Genomic DNA, 19,269 nt, shown 5'->3' with positions numbered 1-19,269 from the left:
ACACATTTTTTTGTAAGTTTTGTGCGAACAAAAAGAAAATCACACAAACAAAAATAAAAATAAATTAATGTAAAGTATCAGATAAATACCTGACAGCATTTGTTCCAACTCCCCTTCCGGATCTTCAATGTATCGAAGAAGGGGGGACGGAGGCGCTTTGAGTTCACCGAAAATTGGCTGAAAACACACACAAATACTAATTTAATAAAAAAAAATAAGTGTATTTTAATATTTTTTTTTATTGGTGTCGATGTCATCCCTACTTAATATTATAAATGCGAAAGTTACTCTGTCTGTCTGTTTGTTATCTGTCTGTCTTTAACGCTTTCCCGCTTAAACCTCTCAACCGATTTTGATAAAATTTGACACAGACAATCTTTAGACCCTGAGAAAGAACATAGGCTACCTTTTATTGCGAAATATGTACCACGGGCGAAGCCGGGGCGGATCGCTAGTTTCCTATAAAAGTATAATTAATAGTAATATCCTACTAATATTATAAAGGCGAAAGTTTGTAAGTATGAATGTTTGTTACTCTTTCACGTAAAAACTACTGAACCGATTACAATGAAATTTAGCACTCATATAGAGGGTAACTTGGATTAACACATAGGATAGTTTTTATCCCGGAAATCCCACGGGAACGGGAACTATGCGGGTTTTCCTTTGCAAACGCGGGCGAAGCCGCGGGCGGAAATCTAGTAAAGTATATTTTTAGTCTTTTTTTTTGTCATCGTTCTCGTTACATATTTTTTTAATACACAGTCTTCCCAACCCTCTTACCAAAAAACTTCCCTATAGAAAAATGCGCACGATTCTTATACACTAAGTTTTATATATGGTATTTTTTTATTCATAGTCGTTCAATAAACCATTTTAAAGATAAATTTAGTACACAAAAGTGCAAAAATCACTAAAAAAATTATTTTTTCAAAAAATTTTTTTTCAATTTTTTCCCCCTTTTTTTCTACCCACCTGAACCCATTTCCCCGCACTGTCTCTATAAGGCCGCAGACTGCCAACCGGTCTCCCCTTCCAACCCCAATCATCAGGCGGTGGCTGTATATCTGCAGAGGATTCATCATCTGAAGAGCATTCCGAGTCCGTTGAGAGCGGTTCGTACGCGCGCTTTTGCGGTTTCTGCTGTGAAATTATTGGAAATATAATTTTATAAAGAATAGAAAAAATTGGATCACTCAGCGGGACTCGAACCCGCATCCTTTCGCGCCATTCCGGGGCGAATGCCTCACCAACTCGGCCACTCGTGACCCGCCAGAGCGATCGAATTTATTCTATTCTTTCAGTTTTATGAAAGAATATAAAAAGTCATGTCAGTCATGACTTTTTAAATAATTTATAGGGAGAAAATCTACCCAAATTCATCATATCATCCTATAACATTTTTGACACTTTTATAGTAGAAAAAGCTTTTCCATGATTTTGACCAAATTTTCCTGCTTCTACACCATTTTCCACACTTTTACACCAAAAAAAAACAAGCTTTTCCATCATTTTGACCCCAATTTTTTCGCAATTTTGACCACTATTCGCCCCTAAATTCTACTCTACCCTTACCTGGTCAACTACCACAGTTTTCCTCAACACATAAGGGTGGTTTTCTGGCAGTGGCACGAGATGGCAAGGCAGAACGCGTATCCCCAGCCAGGACATGAACAGCAGGGCCCCGCGCGGGCCACATTCTAGCAAATAGGCCCCGATTAGGGCTTCAACGCAATCTGCTATTGATTTGTCTGGAAAAATATTGATATTCTAGAGTTTCTAGGGCCTTTAAAAATGTCAGTCATTAGAAATTTAAAAATTACTAGCTGTGCCGCGCGGTTTCACCCGCGTGGCTCCGCTCCTGTTGGTCTTAGCGTGATAATATATTACTCGTGGATAATGTAGCTTTCTTTAGCGCAGTGGCTCAGTGGTGAGACCTAGGACTTCGAATCGATAAGTCCGTGGTTCGAGACCAGGCGAGCGCGCAGGAAATAAATTGATTTTTCAATTTATCTGCGCATGTTGTAACATCACCACTGCTCGAACGGTGAAGGAAAACATCGTGAGGAAACCGACATGTCGAAGAATTAAAAAGTTCGACGACATGTGTCATCCGCCAACACGCACTTGGCCAGCGTGGTGGATTATGGCCTGTACCCTCATAGGAGGCCCGTGTCCCAGCAGTGGGAACGTATATGGGCTGATGATGATGAATGTAGCTTTCGAATGGTGAAAGAATTTTTAAAATCGGTCCAGTAGTTTATGAGCCTATTCATTACAATCAAACAAACAAACAAACAAAGTTTTCCTCTTTATAATATTAGTATAGATAAGCAATCACGTAACATTAGTGTTAGACGTAACTTTTGATTTGATATTTTTGTTGATGAATAGTTGCCAATATAGCTGTCACTATTTCCCGTCAAAACAGGCTTAGCTGCAATTTAAGCTTATCCATACTAATATTATAAATGCGAAAGTAACTTCGCCCGCGCAGTCAAAGAAAAACCCGCATAGTTCCCGTTCCCGTGCGATTTCCGGGATTGCGTCATTTTCCCGGGATAAAAAGTAGCCTATGTCCTTTCTCGGGTATCAAAATATCTCCATACCAAATTTCATGAAAATTGATTCAGTAGTTTAGGCGTGATTGAGTTACAGACAGACAAACAGAGTTACTTTCGCATTTATAATATTAGTATGGATTTGTTTTGTACGAGTGGACGAAGCCGCGCGGAAAAATAGTTAAAAAACATACCTGGTATACTGTGCTGTGTTATCAAGTTGTACGGAATGAAACACCCTGTATTGTCGACCGGCATTTTCACGCTCTTCTCCTTGCCTTCCTGATCATCCTATATATTTTATTTAAGTAAGTTATATTGAAATAAGTCAATTATTATTACACATGACAAAATTTCTACTCCATTATACACCGGTATCACCAGAAGGAAGATACCCGGTCCTTTGGGAGGCTTACGTGGGGACACAGGTCCAACACGCAGAGGCACTTTAGAGAATTTAAACTCAAACTCAAACATTCATTTATTCAATTAGACTACTATTTAGTAGCACTTTCGAATCGTCATTACGTTATTATTTTTAACATTTACCATCGATTCGGAAAGCAGTATCTATGGAGAAGAACCGGCAAGAAACTCCATGTTTAATGTGTTGTGGGACACCAGCCGCAGCCTGCCCATGACTGCACTATAGAGATAAAGTCCTGGGCAGTCCGCGGCCATTGTATGACTATTGCAAAATATGGGAATTAAAAATCTGTTCTATGAAAAGGAGGTGTTCGATGGAATGGTAGGTTGGGTCTATGCCTTTTCAATATAAAAAAAATTACAGTAATGGCAGACGGTGACTCGCCAGCTCGGTGATGGGCTCCCAAAAAGGTTACCGGAAATGGCAACAAGGGGGCAACATCAGCTGAGCGGCTAGGGGTGTAGAGAGGTGGAATTATTATTATTTATTGAAATTATTATAACAAATTTATCTTAACATTAACTTAAGTCTAAGCACACCCCGGACACGCCATACAAAATTATCGTTGTGACAGTCACACTGTAGAGTCTGCAAATGTGTGTGTTAACGCTTTATGGTTGGCACATTTGTGACTAGCGTAAAAAAAAATTCGCGTTTTTCTGATGAAATACATCCGTAAACAGCACAATATCTAACCATTTTCTACGAAAAACGATAATCACAAATCCAAAATAATAAAATTACTTTAAGTCAATTTGATTAATGTTGTCAATCTTCGTTGCGTATCGTCCTTGCAGACAAATGCGGACCATTTTAAAGCTGATCGTGCGGGGTGAGGTAAGTGTTTAATTTTGGCGGGAGGCGGAGAGTGTCCGTTCTGTAGCGTTTAGCTACTATTATGTATTCTGTGGTCTAAGTCCCACAAAACTGCACAAATGAGTGTGTGAGTGAATGAGTGAATGAATGAATGAATAACTCACAGTGACGCCGGGCTGCAGTGTGGGCGGCGGTTTGTGGCACGGCGGCAGCCAGTTGTCGTGCGGCTCGAACTTGGACGCTATCATTCGAGCGCCGAGACGTTTGTTCCTGCCTAAACGGTAGAGGTTCAGGTTCGATACCTGGAAGATAATTTGAAACAAGTGATAACTGCGTTAAAAACAACCGACTTCAAACTTGCACTTGCAACATTTACAAATACAGACAAAAATGCTCATAAAATAAAAACTACTGGGCCTCTCCGAATAAAATTTTTATGGGACCAATTCGACACCATCCCGCATCGAACAAAAAAAGAATCACGTAAATCGGTTCAGAAACCTCGGAGTAATCGGTGTACATACATAAAAAAAACATACCGGCCGAATTGATAACCTCCTCCTTTTTTTTGAAGTCGGTTAAAAAACAGTCTTAATAATATGGGATTACCTGTTTACTCCTCATATGGGATAGTTTCCCCTCATGTACTGCTGGATGGGCACAGTACAAATAGGCTGTAATGGCGAATTTCAGAAAACTATCACCAATAGTTTCCAAACGCTCTAAGTTGATACCGTCGTTCGCGTTGGACATCGTCAACGCCTGAAAATAAATATGTGAGATTTTAATATTAAAGTAGGTCTTTATATGCTTTTTTTAAAAGTAAATATGAAGGTTTATGACTGGTTTTATTGGTTATGCTTATAATGTCTTGGATAGCCTATTTGACACTTTTGAACGTAATATTTCATATTTTATCAGATAGATAAGGTAATTAGTAATTACAAGCTTAAAATAGAAAATAGCTCAGATATCTGAAAATATCTCACTTTCTAAATAAATTGAAAATATGCTTAAGTATGTGTAAAATTCAAAATATACCATGTAATCATGTTTCGCAAAAAATCAACAAAATCTGTTCAACGTTTTTTACGTTTCATCAAACATCTTAATATATATAAATCTCGTGTCACAATGTTTGTCTACAATGGACTCCTAAACCAATTAACCGATTATAACAAAATTCGCACACCATGTGCAGTTCGATCCAACTTGAGAGATAGGATATTTTTTATGAAAAAAAAACGTAAACATGTAGGTACCACGGGCGAAGCCGGGGCGAACCGCTACTAAAAATTTATAGAATTATGAACAAAACACAACAAATAAATAAAATTTTTGTCGGGTTCAAATCTCGTTTTAAACCCGTCAAAATCTTCAAACTACAAAAATCACTATTACCTGTAATATAACACTAGGACTAGGCCCCGGGTGTCCTTCCAAATTGGGCTGATAATCGAAATCGAACTCTTTACCATTCTGACCTTCATTATCCAAGTAATAAGGTCGAAATTCCTTTTTCCCCCATTCGCTTGCGATCTTTTCATATTTATCCTTATTGTCAAAACCCACGTTCACTATTTTCTCGTTAACATAATTAGGAGCATCTATATCTATGTCTTTCATGGAAAAACAGTTTAATTTTTTAATCTCTTCGTGTTTTAGCGTATTTTTCAATTCGGATAATAATTTCCTTTTATTTTGTTCTATCGATTCCAATGTGATTTGTCCGTTTTGTAGTTGTACTCCATTCAAATATGGGTATGATTGGACTAATTTGTTTTCTGTATTCATCGATTCCTCATTTTCTAAATTCATTGTTTTATCTTCAAGAAGACTGTCATTTTTATTGATATTACTAAATAAAATTTCGTCTGTATCTAAATTATTAAATATATTGTCTTTAGATAGAGGTGTTCTAGAATCTTCTTTATTGTCTATTATAGTTTTTTCATCATTGTCTGTTACATTTTTGAACGAAGCACTTATTAAATCGCTAACTGTCTCTTTATGTTCGGAAACATTCGCTTCTTTTGCATTTCCTTGTTTATCATTGTTTTCTCTATTAATAATATTTATTTGTTTATCCGTTTCTCTGACTTCTGGTAACAAATCAATTATTGGTTCATCTTTCGTTATCAAATGTCCATTTTCAATTATTTCCTTTTTATGTAATTCCACAGATTTTCTGAATTTCTCGACGTGCTGAAAAAATGTTTTTTTTTTAATAAATTACATGTTAACAGATATTTAAATAAAATTGTAAGTAAAGGATTGAACCATCTATACTAATATTATCAAGCTGAAGAGTTTGTTTGAACGCGCTAACCTCAGGAACTACTGGTCCGATTTGAAAAATTCTTTCGGTGTTAGTAAGCCCATTTATCAAGGAAGGCTATATATCATCACGCTAAGACCAACAGGAGCGGAGCAATGCCGGTGAAACCGCTGGGCACAGCTAGTTATTTACATCAGGAAATTTACTTCTTATCTCTTGAATTTGATATTTTTGGTTTAGGGCCGATTTTTCAATGCTTGGATAAAACTTATTCGTCGAATAATGTATAAAACCACCATTTTAAAAACGTATTCTAATTGCCCGTATTTGACAGTTTACGTGACATTTTAATATTATCGTGTAATACTTTATTGGACGGATAAGTTTTATCCAAGCATTGAAAAATCGGCCCTTAATGCCATTCAAAAATGCTTTTATAAATATAAATTTATAAAGAATAGAAAAAACTCGATCACTCAGCGGGACTCGAACCCGCATCCTTTCTCCTACATATTTACTGTTTTAACAGCCTTATAAGTTCAACGAGATTGTATCATAATTGTATGCTTGATATTTAAATAAATATTTTTTACTTTTTTTTTAATTTTTTACCTCCACGGTCGCCTTGCCCCCCCTCAGCAATCTCTTACACTCAACTAGATCTCTCGCAGCATCTTCCGTGTCCGGTTTGGGCGCCGGTGCGACCGGACGTTTCCGTTCAACGTCCACGGCTTCCGCTTCGTGTGCCGTTTTGTATTCTATACGTACTCCCATAGCCGCTAGAGTGGGAAGAAGTAATAAATAAGATAAAAAAAAAAATTGGTTGTCTGTAAAGTCGGTTTACTGACGATAGTTGAACGTGACAACGATTGTCCTTCTTTGTCGCTCGTTCCGCGCTCTCGCTTGCACTGGAACGCCTCAGAGCGAGGTAACGCCGCATGAGTCATGTTTTTTCGGGCGTGCAGCCGGCTCTATCGAATTATAAGACGTTGTCACGTCAAAAAACACATCTAAACTCATGAATAGTAAAAAAAAACGACGTGTGTCCATTGAGATATACATAATATGGAGACGACACCGCCTACATCACTTATGTTCCGCTCAACATACGCCATATGGCGTAACTACACGCTCATTTTTTATTTGTTTTAAAGTGAAACACATCAAATATGCCTTCCTGTGTGTTACGATATTGCATAAATAATACAAATAATACGGAAAAGTGTAAAGGAATAACTTTCATCGGTAAGTTATTTATAAGTCCGCACAGTTCCGCTCGCGCGCGCTCCGAGTGCGGATGTGTAGTAATTATTATTATCGACGATGGTGCAGTGTAAGAAATGTAAACTGTTCTTGTCAGCGACAAAGGACGATGTAGTTAAGTGTAAAGGGACCTGTGGTGGATTATTTCACAAAAAATGTGCAAAGAAATTGCCGCATAACGATTTATGTGAAGATTGTGTGAAAATAGATTCAACACCCAAATCACCGAAAATCGCCATTGATTCTGGTAATCTTACAATAGAGAATCTCTTAACGGAAGTCAACAAAAAGCTAGAAACAGTGTTTAAAATAGAAAACAAACTACAGGAGCTGACAGGACTAGTCGAATTTTATTCTGAGTGCTACGGGGAACTTTTAGAATTCAAACATAAAGCAGATAGGCGAATAACAGCCTTAGAAAGACGCAATGTTTATTTAGAAAAATGTAACATGGCATTAGAGGAGAGATTGGAGAAGATTGAACAAAAAGAATTGGAGAGAAATGTAGAACTAGCATTTGTGGAGTGTCACGAAAATGAAGATCTGAAAGTGGTGGTCGAGTCTATCGCCAAAAAATTAAACCTTCCAGTTAAAGACATACAAGAGGTAAAGAGGGTAGGTGCGCCAGAAAAGAAGGTAGTAACAAAACTCGACGATAAGCCGCGTCGACCGCGCCCGATCCTTCTTACGCTTCGGTCCAAGGCGGCTAGGGACCGGTGGATAAAGAAACGAAAAATACTTCTTACTAACCACAACATTTATGGTAATGAAAATCAACAAAGGATTTTTATTAACGAAGAAATGACCCCATTAAAACGCAAACTTTTTTGGACCGCCAAGCAGCAGCTAAGATCAAAATATTCGTATATATGGTTTCAAAATTGTAGCATATTGGTAAAAAAAAATGAGTCTGAAAAGCAAATTTTTAATATAAGATGTGAAGAAGATATTAAGTCCCTGATTCAAACCGAAGAAACACAAGTCGAGTAATTAGCAACGTAATACTGTATTTATTCTATTATTTACCGTAACTGTGTTAAGGCTCATACATACAGTATTAAAATATATTTTATAATCTTTTATGGATACTTCACTTGACAATTTGGATGATGGAATAGAATATACTCGATACAATGATACGAAAGATTGGAGCAAATATTTTAAAGGCAAACAAAAACAATTAGATATAGTACACCTAAATATAAGATCATTAAGAAAACACTTTAGTGAATTTATGGTCTTACTACAACTTTGCGATGAAAAAATAGATATAATAATACTATCGGAAGTAAATGTAAAAAAAGAAGAATTATCGTTTTATAAAATACCGCAATACAACTTACATGCAAAGACAAGAGAAAATAATAGGGGAGGGGGCTTATTGATATACTCTAAGAACTCATTGAATTTTTACGCAGACATAAGAGAAACTTCAGCCTCGGAAATACTAGTTGGAAAATTAAAAACAGACAAAAACATAGTTCACATAATCGCAACGTACCGACCGCCGAACACCAACAGATTGCAATTTTTGAGTGAGTGTGATCTTCTACTTAAGCAGATATTACCATCGGATGATATATTATTCATAGGTGACGTAAACTTGGACTTGTTAAACAACAGACTGAATAACACAATTTCACAATATAAGAATATGATGTGTGAATACGGCTTAAGATGTGCAATACCGGCGAGTGAGATTACGCGCGAGGCGATCGTTGACGGCGTCGTGCAGTCGTCGTGTATTGACCATGTGTGGGTGCGTACGCGCAACGCGGCGAGCGTCTCTGCACACATGCTCACCTGTAAGCTGTCAGATCATCACCTGATAGGAACGCGCTTAGATCTCGTGCCAAACGTTTGTGAACCGTATGTACCGACATTAAAGTATACTTTGTGTAATAAATTAGTTAGAAGTAAATTAGATAATGTTGATTGGTCGGAATTGTTGACATTAAATTGCCCATTGTTGTTGTATGAAACATTGAGTTCGTTGTTTGGCAGCATTTATAATTCTTCTAAAGTGGCAGTTGTACAAAATTCTCATAGGGAAACACAACCATGGGTAACTAAAAAAATTAAGGGAATGATTGAGAGAAGAGATGAACTATTCAGAACCTGGAAAAAATATCCTAAAAATATGAATAAAAGATTAGAATATACTAGGTATAGAAATAAAACAAATAAAATTATAAATGCTACCAAAAATAAATATAAGCAGGGGGAACTACAAAAATGTGAAGGGGATTTTAGAAAAATATGGTGTAAAATTAATGAATGGCTGGGACGTAGCAAAAATAATGTAGATGCGACAATAATGAAATATTTGGGCGAGAATGAGAACATTGAGAGTATATGTAATAATTTTTCAAAAACATTTACACAAGAAATTGTAAGTATAAAACATAAATGTAATCAAAAATTTTTAGATCGTAATGAATATGTTAAAACGAGTAATGTTTCTTTTAGATTTTTAAAAGTGAGCAAAGAGAAGGTTGAGAAGGTTATTGACAAATTAAGCTGTGATAAAGCCCCAGGCATAGACAAAATTAGGGTTCAAGATTTAAAATATGTTAAAGAAAAAGTCAGTCCCGTTTTGGCAAATTTTATAAATATGTGTATATCAAATGGAAAATACCCAACAGAACTAAAGAAATCTCTAATTAGGCCAATATATAAACATGGTAGTCATTTGGATTATTCTAATTACAGACCTATAGCCATCTTGTGCGTAATTAATAAAATTGTAGAAAAAATAATTATTCAACAAATAAGTTCTTTTTTGGAAAGTAATAATGTATTGTCTCAAACACAGCATGGCTTCCGGAAGGGTCGTAGTACTGCGTCGGCTTTAACTGACTTTTCAGATTATGTGAACACAGGGCTTGGCGGTGGGCAGCGGGTCCTGGCACTGTTTATAGACTATAAAAAAGCATTCGACACGCTGGGCCACGAGCAGCTTTTACAGGCTATGGACGAATGTGGGGTAAGGGGACCAATTAACCAATGGTTCCGAGAATATTTGGCGAATAGAACTTTACGTACCGTCATCAATGGAACGACTGGAGCTGAGATACCTGTGGAGCTAGGAGTCCCGACCGGCTCCGTTTTCGGCCCGGTTGGTTATATTATGCACGTGAACAGCGTGTCGAATGTGGTCAAGAACTGTAAGGTCTGTATGTACGCAGATGACATGTGCCTGCTGCTCGCCGGCAACGACACAGCAGTCATGGTGGACAAGGTACAGAGTGATTTCGAGAACGTGTGTAAGTGGGCACATGACAATGGTATAATTCTCAATATACAAAAAACTAAGTGTCTATATATTTATTCACCACACAATAAAAATGCTAAAAACTCAGCTTTTCAAATTAATTTAATAGACCACACATATGAATGTTTTCATAATAATAAAACTAACTGTGTATGTAGTAAATTGGATGTCGTTGACAATATTAAATATTTGGGGTTGACAATTGATAAACACTTTAATTGGAAATTACATGTAAATTATGTGTGTAATCGTTTGAGATCAGTCTTGGGACAGTTTTACTACCTAAGTCGGATTTTAAATAAACATACTCTGTACGTTGTTTACTATGCACTTGCTGACTCAATAATAAGTTATGGACTGAGTTGTTATGGATTAACTTTTAAAACATACTTAGATCAAATTAAGAACCTACAAGTAAGATTAATTAAGTATTTAGTTCATAAGAAAGTTCGAAAGAAGTTTAAAAATAATTATGACAAATTATTTCCATATTGTAACATCCTACCTGTAAATTATAAGGCTATATATTTAAATGCCATAGATACATATTATAGTAATGACTTTAAAATTGTAAAACAGTTTAGATTTAATACAAGAGCGTCAAAAGTAAGAAAATTTTATGTACCAATAACAAAAAATTGTTATGACCAGCGATCTAGAAAATATTATATACCAAAAATTTGTAACATGTACCCGATTTTACTAGACGATAATAAATTAAAAATAGGATCTGTAAAGAGTAAATTAAAAAAATACATTTTGTCAAATATCTAGTACTAGCTTTCCGCCCGCGGCTTCGCCCGCGTTGGCTGAAACTTAACATAATATAGATTATTTATACTGAAACCTTCATCTTGAATCACTCTAACAGTTGAAGAAAAACAAAACTGCATCAAAATCCGTTGCTTAGTTTTATAGATTTAAGTATAAATAGGTACAGAGAAATGTGACTTTTGTTTTATACTATGTAGACTTTGTTTTATACTATGTATGTCATTTATAGCGGTATTTAAGTGTTTGTTTATCAACTAATTTGGCAATGTATAACCCAGGGTAATCTATAATAAGTAGGAGCGCATCGCCAACAAACTGTTTTACAGTTTGGCGAAAATTTGTTAAGGTTATATAGTGTTAAAATATAGTGTAAATTAATAAAAAAAAAAAAAAAAAAAAGTACCTAACTAGATAATAATTTTTAAAACTTGTTAGAGCAAAAAAATGGCGCACAGATTTTGTTCGTGGTGTCTCCTCCATACGAAGTAATATTATCTCAATGCGTGTGTCACTCGGGGACTGTGGCGGTTGCGCTATTGCATGCTATGCCTTCAAGCCACACCTCCGCCCGTCCCCGTGGGGAGCGTGAGGTTTTTTCGTTACGGAATTTCTCGATTCAGTCCCCGCGCTCAAGGCCCACGATAGAAGTTATGCAATAGCTTAAAAATAAAAACATACCATTAGTATTTTTACTGCTGCAGAATCCTTCCGAATCATCGTCACTACCTTCAGAGTTGAGATCTGAATCGTCCGTGTCGAAATCACTGGAAAAGACGAAAAAAATAATTACATTTTTTTTTGTTGACTTGGTTTTAGTCACTGTGAAATGATATCTACACTAATATTATAAAGAGGAATACTTTGTTTGTTTGATTGTAATGAATAGGCTCATACTACTGGACCGATTTTGAAAATTCTTTCACCATTCGAAAGCTACATTATCCACGAGTGATATAGGCTATATATTATCACGCTAAGACCAACAGGAGCGGAGACACGCGGGTGAAACCGCGCGGCACAGCTAGTATTAGATATAATAAATGTTATAAGAATCTTGTAAGGATGTTTTCCTTAAAAAAATAGCGTGTTTGCCGAGAACACGTGTTCAAAGAGAAACGTCTTTGTCAAGGTCCAAAGATACCAACATCTTTGTCTTACTCCATGACGTGACGGTAATGCCATGACGCGCCTAAAGAAACTTCAAACATTTAATACATATACAATTTATCAATTTCTTATCTATACGAATATTATAAAGCTGAAGAGTTTGTTTGTTTGTTTGAACGGGCTAATCTCAGGTCCGATTTGAAAAATTATTTCGGTGTTAGATAGCCCATTTATCGAGGAAGGCTTTAGGCATATATATCATCACGCTAAGACCGCGGAGCAATGCGGGTGAAACCGCGGGGAATAACTAGTTTTTTTATATGTATATTGATGTTATTTTAAACTCACCTAGACATATAAGAGCAATCGCTATCCGCCATACTGAAAGTCCTTCCCGCGTTGAAATTCTTCGGCTTCGGTATCGGCTCCGACCAGTTTACGCCACCTGGTGGTCAAATATAGTAAACTTATATATTCTGTAGTACTTTTTGTAATTTTACACGAGTTTTAGAATAAAGTAAGAAATAAAGATATATTTGACGAGGCATTATGATTGAAAAATGCAACAAAAAAGAGCTTAAAATAGAGACAAAAAAGAAACAACCTGTCAAAAACGAAATCCTACATTTTAATAAGAATAAATTAAAAAGATTGTAACTGATCTTGAACGTCAGTTTTAACAACAAAAATGAATCCGTTAAAACATATTTAGTATTTTTATTTACGGTTTCATTCAAATATCAAAAACCAGATTTACAAATTAACAACTAAACTGCTTTAAAAAAAAAACATCATCATCATCTTTAAAGACACATAATATATTTAAACTCACCCGCAGTAGTGACACAGGGTGACGTAATACGTTTAAAAAATCAAAAAATATTATTCGAAAATCAATAAATTCCCCCCCAAAAATTTTTTGAAGTGAAACTTCTTTATCGGGGTTGGAAAAAAATTTAGTGTAACATTTTTTCGTTACGCGTGACATTTTTCCGTTACGCGCCATCTTTTTCTTATCCCTACCACGCGTGATTCGACGTATTTCTGTAAAGTTGTATATAGTAAATTATTTTTTGAAAAATAAGGTCATAAAGAAGTTTCACTTCTTACGTGTGTACATTAGTACACGCACACATATTTTTTTTTATTTAAGTGTCGATAGGGAAGCGCTTGACCACATTCTCGCCTAATGTTAAGGTGAGATGTGGTCTAAGATGGAACACGCTTCCATAGAAGTCACTCACATATTTTTGTACAATAAAAAATATAATTACCAGTAGCCGATGTGCACAGAGTAACATTATGTGGGAGGGGCTCATTGAACTCGTCGAGTGTGAGCGGGATAGAAGACGCCATGTCGTTACTCCATGTGCCTATCTCGAAACCCTGGAAATAATAAATATAAAATTAATGTGTGTGCGTGTACTAGTGTACACACGTAAGAAGTGAAACTTCTTTATGACCTTATTTTTCAAAAAATAATTTACTATATGCAACTTTACAGAAATACGTCGAATCAACATGGCGCGTAACGGAAAAATGTTACACAAAATTTTTTTCCAACCCCGATAAAGAAGTTTCACTTCAATAAATATATAAATATTCACACACGGCATGATCTGATCCCATACTAAACTTTCGCTTGTGTTATGGAAACCAGATGGCTGATAAAAATAAACATACATATATAATTTTAAAGTTATATAGATAATTCCACGCGGTTTTACACGCATTGCTCCAATCCTATCGGTCTTAGCGAGATGATATGATGATGATAGCCTATAGCCTTCCTCAATAAATAGACTATCTAACACCGAAAGAAATTTTCAAACTGTAACTGATCAGTAGCTCCTGAGATTAGCGCGTTCAAACAAACAAACTCTTCAGCTTTATAATATTATAGCATAGATAAATAATAAATACTTACACTTTCAGCGTCTTCCTTCTCTTGCAATATATCATTGATTGTCTTCTCTTTAACTTCTCCCGTCTCTTCTCCATTCTTCTCTTGTGTCTCTTCTTTCTCTTGTTCCTCTTTTTCTCTGAAAGTGACAATTTATTGATTAATATCTAGTTTTAGATTTGTAAAATAAAACTAATTTAATTCAATGGTTCTATTTTCATTCAATTTTAATCGAATTACATGAACTATTACAAAAAAAAAATGTGTGCGTGTACTAGTGTACACACGTAAGAAGTGAAACTTCTTTATGACCTTATTTTTCAAAAAATAATTTACTATATGCAACTTTACAGAAATACGTCGAATCACGCGTGGTAGGGATAAGAAAAAGATAACGCGTAATGGAAAAATGTCACGCGTAACGAAAAAATGTTACACTAAACTTTTTACAACACCGGTAAAGAAGTTTCACTTCCAAAAAAAACAATAAAATTTAATCCAGTTAATTAACTGCTCTTTATTTTAAAATTAAAGCTCTAAAATGCAATTCCACAAAGAGACAACAATACAAATAATAACTTATAATATCTTGTAATAAGTATAGAGACAGAGCGATATATGTCATCTAGCGCTATCCCTTTCCCACACTAGAATTAAAACTGCTTTAAGACGTCACGATAAAGAAGTAAATAATAATCTATATACATATATAAAACTCAAAGGTGACTGATATAGTGATATATAAACGCACAGCCCAAACCACTGGACGTATCGGGCTGAAATTTGACATGCAGGTAGATGTTAGGACGTAGGCATCCGCTAAGAAAGGATTTCCCAAAATTATTGCGGGAACAGGGAAAAACGTGGATGCACGTACAAAGTCATGGGCGGAAGCTAGTAATAAATAAAGTCTTACTCTTCTTTCTCCGGCTCATCACTTTTACTCCAGTCTTCTATTTCTTTCTTTTTGTCGTGCTTTTCCGAATCAGCGCTGAGTACCTATAATAAATGTACATAATAAGTAACTATGGTATTTAGTACATTTTCCAATCTATACTAATATTATAAAGCTGAAGAGTTTGTTTGTTTGAACGCGCTAATCTAGGGTACTACTGGTCCGATTTGAAAAATTCTTTCGGTGTTAGATAGCCCATTTATCGTGGAAGGCTTTAGGCTATATATCATCACGCTTAGACCAACAGGAGCGGAGAAATGCGGATGAAACCGCGGGGAATAGCTAGTAGTAAAATAAATTTTAATCAAATGGGAAAAGTTAATAAAATATAATCTAAACGAATCACAGAACATTTTCAAATGGTACGAAGAATATTCTTCTACACTAATATTATAAAGAGGAAAACTTTGTTTGTTTGTTTGATTGTAATGAATAGGCTCATAAACTACTAGACCGATTTTAAAAATTCTTTCACCATTCGAAAGCTACATTATCCACGAGTAACATAGGCTAGGTTTTATCCCGGAAATCCCACGGGAACGGGAACTATGCGGGTTTTTCTTTGAAAACGCGGGCGAAGCCGCAGGCGGAAAGCTAGTTTTCTATAAAACTAATATTAAAATACCACTAACCTCAGCCAAACTCCATCCAAAATCAAGTGGGGGCCATGTGAACCCGGGACAAGTTTCGTCGTCCAACTTCGGTATACCCAAACCCACATCTATCGCTACCGCCCGACGTATCTCATCGGCTATGAGGAGCGCGTTTATTCTGAAAAAATATTATTAATAGGTATATTAGTTGATTTTTAAATTTATTGCATTCAAATCCATACTAATATTATAAAGCTGAAGAGTTTGTTTGTTTGAACGCGCTAATTTCGGGAACTACTGGTCCGATTTGAAAAATTCTTGTGTACACGTGTACATGTACGTATACGTGACCATGTACGTGACTGTGTACATGTTCGTGTACATGAACATGTACATGTTTGTGTACGTGTACGTGTACGTGTACATGTTCGTGTACGTGTTTATGTTCGTGTACATAAACATGTACATGTTCGTGTACATGTACATGTTCGTCTATGTGTACGTGTATATGTACATGTACGTGTACACGTGTACATGTACGTGTAGGTGCACTGACCGGTAGAGCACGCAGGGCAGCGCCACGGTGGCGGCCCACAGCGGCGCCGCGAACGGGTGCACGCGGCACAGCTCCGGCACCATTATCTGCTTCTGGTCCAAACGGTCGCGTTTCGCGCGACGTGTGCGTTCCGATGATACGGGTAGGGCTACGCCCTTGCGGTTCACGTATCTGGGAACGGACAGACACACAAATAAACAACAAGAAAGGCAGACAGACATATAGATACTATAGATAACATACAAATATATAAACAACAAGAAAGACAAGATATAGGTAGCGAAAGAGATAAATAACGGTGTCATACGTCCTTACGTTTCACGTATCTGGACACGGACAGACACACAAATAAACAACAAGAAAGGCACACAGACATACAGATACTATAGATAACATACAAATATATAAACAACTAGCGGTCCGCCCCGGCTTCGCCCGTGGTACATATTTCGCAATAAAAAGTAGCCTATGTTCTTTCTCAGGATCTATAGATTGTCTGTGCCAAATTTCATAAAAATCGGCCCAGTAGTTTATGAGCCTATTCGTAACAATCATACAAACAAACAAACAAAGTTTACCTCTTTATAATATTAATTATTATATTATTAGTGTAGACAAGAAAGACAAGAGATAGGTAGCGAAAGAGATAAAGTGACGGTGTTATACGCCCTTGCGGTTCACATATCTGGGGACGGACACACACACAAATAAACAACAAGAAAGGCAGACAGACATATAGATAGCGAAAGAGATAAATAACGGTGTCATACGCCCTTGCGGTTCACGTATCTGGGGACGGACAAACATACAAATGATAAAGAACAACGCAAATGACATACAAACAGACGACACATAGGTACAGATATAGATAGCGAGAGTAGAAATAGGAAACAAAAATACGAAGTGAAAGTAAATACTAGCAGAAACAAATTAACAGCAACGGCACAAAAAATTCATTCAATTCATTCGTTGCGTTTTTGATCTCACCGAAGGTGGACGTGTTTTAGTTCTCGCAAAAATCAGTGACTTACCCATCCAACTCTAACCGCAACATCACAACTACCTGGCAAGTCGTCACTATTACTTATCTTTTAATCTTATTCACGACGCATACTGTCATTTAACATGAATAACAACTGTGCCGCTTGTAACAAGTCACTAAAAACAACTTTTATTAAATGCTGCAAATGCGAACTTTCATACCATCCCATATGTGTTAATGTATCGAAAATATCTGAAGAAATTAAACAGCATTGGGCATGTCCTTCGTGCTTATGCAAGGAACCGAAGCGAGACAATACAAACACGCCGGTGCGCAATAATAATTTAAGTGTCGAGCGCGACAACGTGACCATCCGTCCCAGCGGCCGACGCCCGATTGCTTCGTCGCAGAGCCCGTCGAATGAATCATCTGTTTTGTTATCGCTCGCAAACGATATTAAACTCCTTCGCTCGGACATGAGTGAATTAAAAGAACATATGAAAGCCGTTACTGATCATCTCTCCAATTGTAGCACTCGCCTCGACGACTACGAGACTCGAATTAAAATTCTAGAATGCCAAAGCAATGAAATAATTAATTTAAATAAAACTATATCGAGTCTCCGTGAACAACTGGAGTCACAAAACCAAACATCGTTAAGAAACGAAATCGAGATCTCCGGCGTCAATGAATTCCCCAACGAAAGCCCACTTCACATAGTTAAATTATTTGCCCGCAAAATAGGAGTGTCTTTGGAGGACAACGACATCGATTACACTACAAGGGTGGGGCCCCGGCGGCGCTCGCCTAAGGATACCAGTGATACACCGCCCAGACATCTCGTCGTCCGATTTCTACGCCGGCTGAAACGCGACGAATTCCTTAAAGCAGCAAAAAGTAGACATGCACTATCGTCATCCGATATAGAAGTCCCTGGTGCGCCAAAGACATTGTACGTTAATGAACGGCTTACTAGTTCAAATCGCCAGTTATTTCGTATCGCAAAGCTTCGCTCAAAAGAACGTGGGTTTAAATACTGTTGGACAAAGAACGGCTCCATACTTCTGCGAAAACAAGAAGGAAATCCATCAATCCTCATTCGGACCACGCAAGACCTGGAATCGGCGCTCGGCTCCCCGACCTCCGAAAACCAATAACTGTAACCATGGAGCGTTCCAAGGCAACACCGTAAAATTCCTCAAAATTCTCAATTATCATTATATAAGAACAGCTAGCACTCCTAATCAGTATAAAACTTATGTTTTAATTAATTATCGCATGAATATTCATGTATTTTTGTTATATACCTCTAAAAGCACGCAGACACGCATCATATATCATACACAACACACTAACCAACACTTACTTTACACAAACACCCAACTCACAAACACTCTTTATCAATATTGTTACCTAAGTAATACCTTCAAACTCACGCAGACACACATTCTATATTACACACTATACACACACTACAACTATTTATTCTACACATTTTACACTCAACTCACAAACACTCTTAATCAATACATAATATGCACTACCTTTAAGATCACGCAGACACACATCCTATTTTACATACTACACACAAAACAAAACAAATTATTTTATACCAGTACTGAATTCACAAAAAATCTCAATCAACATCGTTACAAAGAAATCCCAAAAACTACCTTTTCGTGTGCAAGAATTATTCATATACTTTTCTGCATTCCATCTCTTTTCGCACGTTGGCGTTCTGCAGCACTTCACATCGTTATACTTTCATTCGTTTTAATTC

At 36.6% G+C, this 19,269-nt stretch overlaps 1 protein-coding gene across 1 annotated transcript in view; it reads right to left on the bottom strand.

Annotated features, from left to right (window-relative positions):
• LOC123704798 (endoribonuclease Dcr-1) overlaps nucleotides 1–19,269 on the bottom strand; it is a 48,920-nt gene that overhangs the window by 7,315 nt on the left and 22,336 nt on the right. Inside the window, exons 22-36 of the mRNA XM_045653299.1 lie at nucleotides 16,508–16,678; nucleotides 15,991–16,129; nucleotides 15,320–15,402; nucleotides 14,428–14,542; nucleotides 13,775–13,886; nucleotides 12,849–12,945; nucleotides 12,072–12,157; nucleotides 6,695–6,861; nucleotides 5,206–6,009; nucleotides 4,414–4,566; nucleotides 3,969–4,106; nucleotides 2,756–2,852; nucleotides 1,576–1,751; nucleotides 976–1,143; nucleotides 90–177 (exon numbers count right to left, since the gene is read on the bottom strand). Of these exons, the coding sequence (XP_045509255.1) occupies nucleotides 90–177; nucleotides 976–1,143; nucleotides 1,576–1,751; nucleotides 2,756–2,852; nucleotides 3,969–4,106; nucleotides 4,414–4,566; nucleotides 5,206–6,009; nucleotides 6,695–6,861; nucleotides 12,072–12,157; nucleotides 12,849–12,945; nucleotides 13,775–13,886; nucleotides 14,428–14,542; nucleotides 15,320–15,402; nucleotides 15,991–16,129; nucleotides 16,508–16,678 (2,594 nt within the window). The remainder of the gene's footprint in view (nucleotides 1–89; nucleotides 178–975; nucleotides 1,144–1,575; nucleotides 1,752–2,755; nucleotides 2,853–3,968; nucleotides 4,107–4,413; nucleotides 4,567–5,205; nucleotides 6,010–6,694; nucleotides 6,862–12,071; nucleotides 12,158–12,848; nucleotides 12,946–13,774; nucleotides 13,887–14,427; nucleotides 14,543–15,319; nucleotides 15,403–15,990; nucleotides 16,130–16,507; nucleotides 16,679–19,269) is intronic.

This window comes from Colias croceus, chromosome 30 (genome assembly GCF_905220415.1).
Source record: "Colias croceus chromosome 30, ilColCroc2.1".
Taxonomy (NCBI): Eukaryota; Metazoa; Arthropoda; class Insecta; order Lepidoptera; family Pieridae; genus Colias; species Colias croceus.
This window is presented reverse-complemented; position numbering and strand designations above follow the sequence as displayed.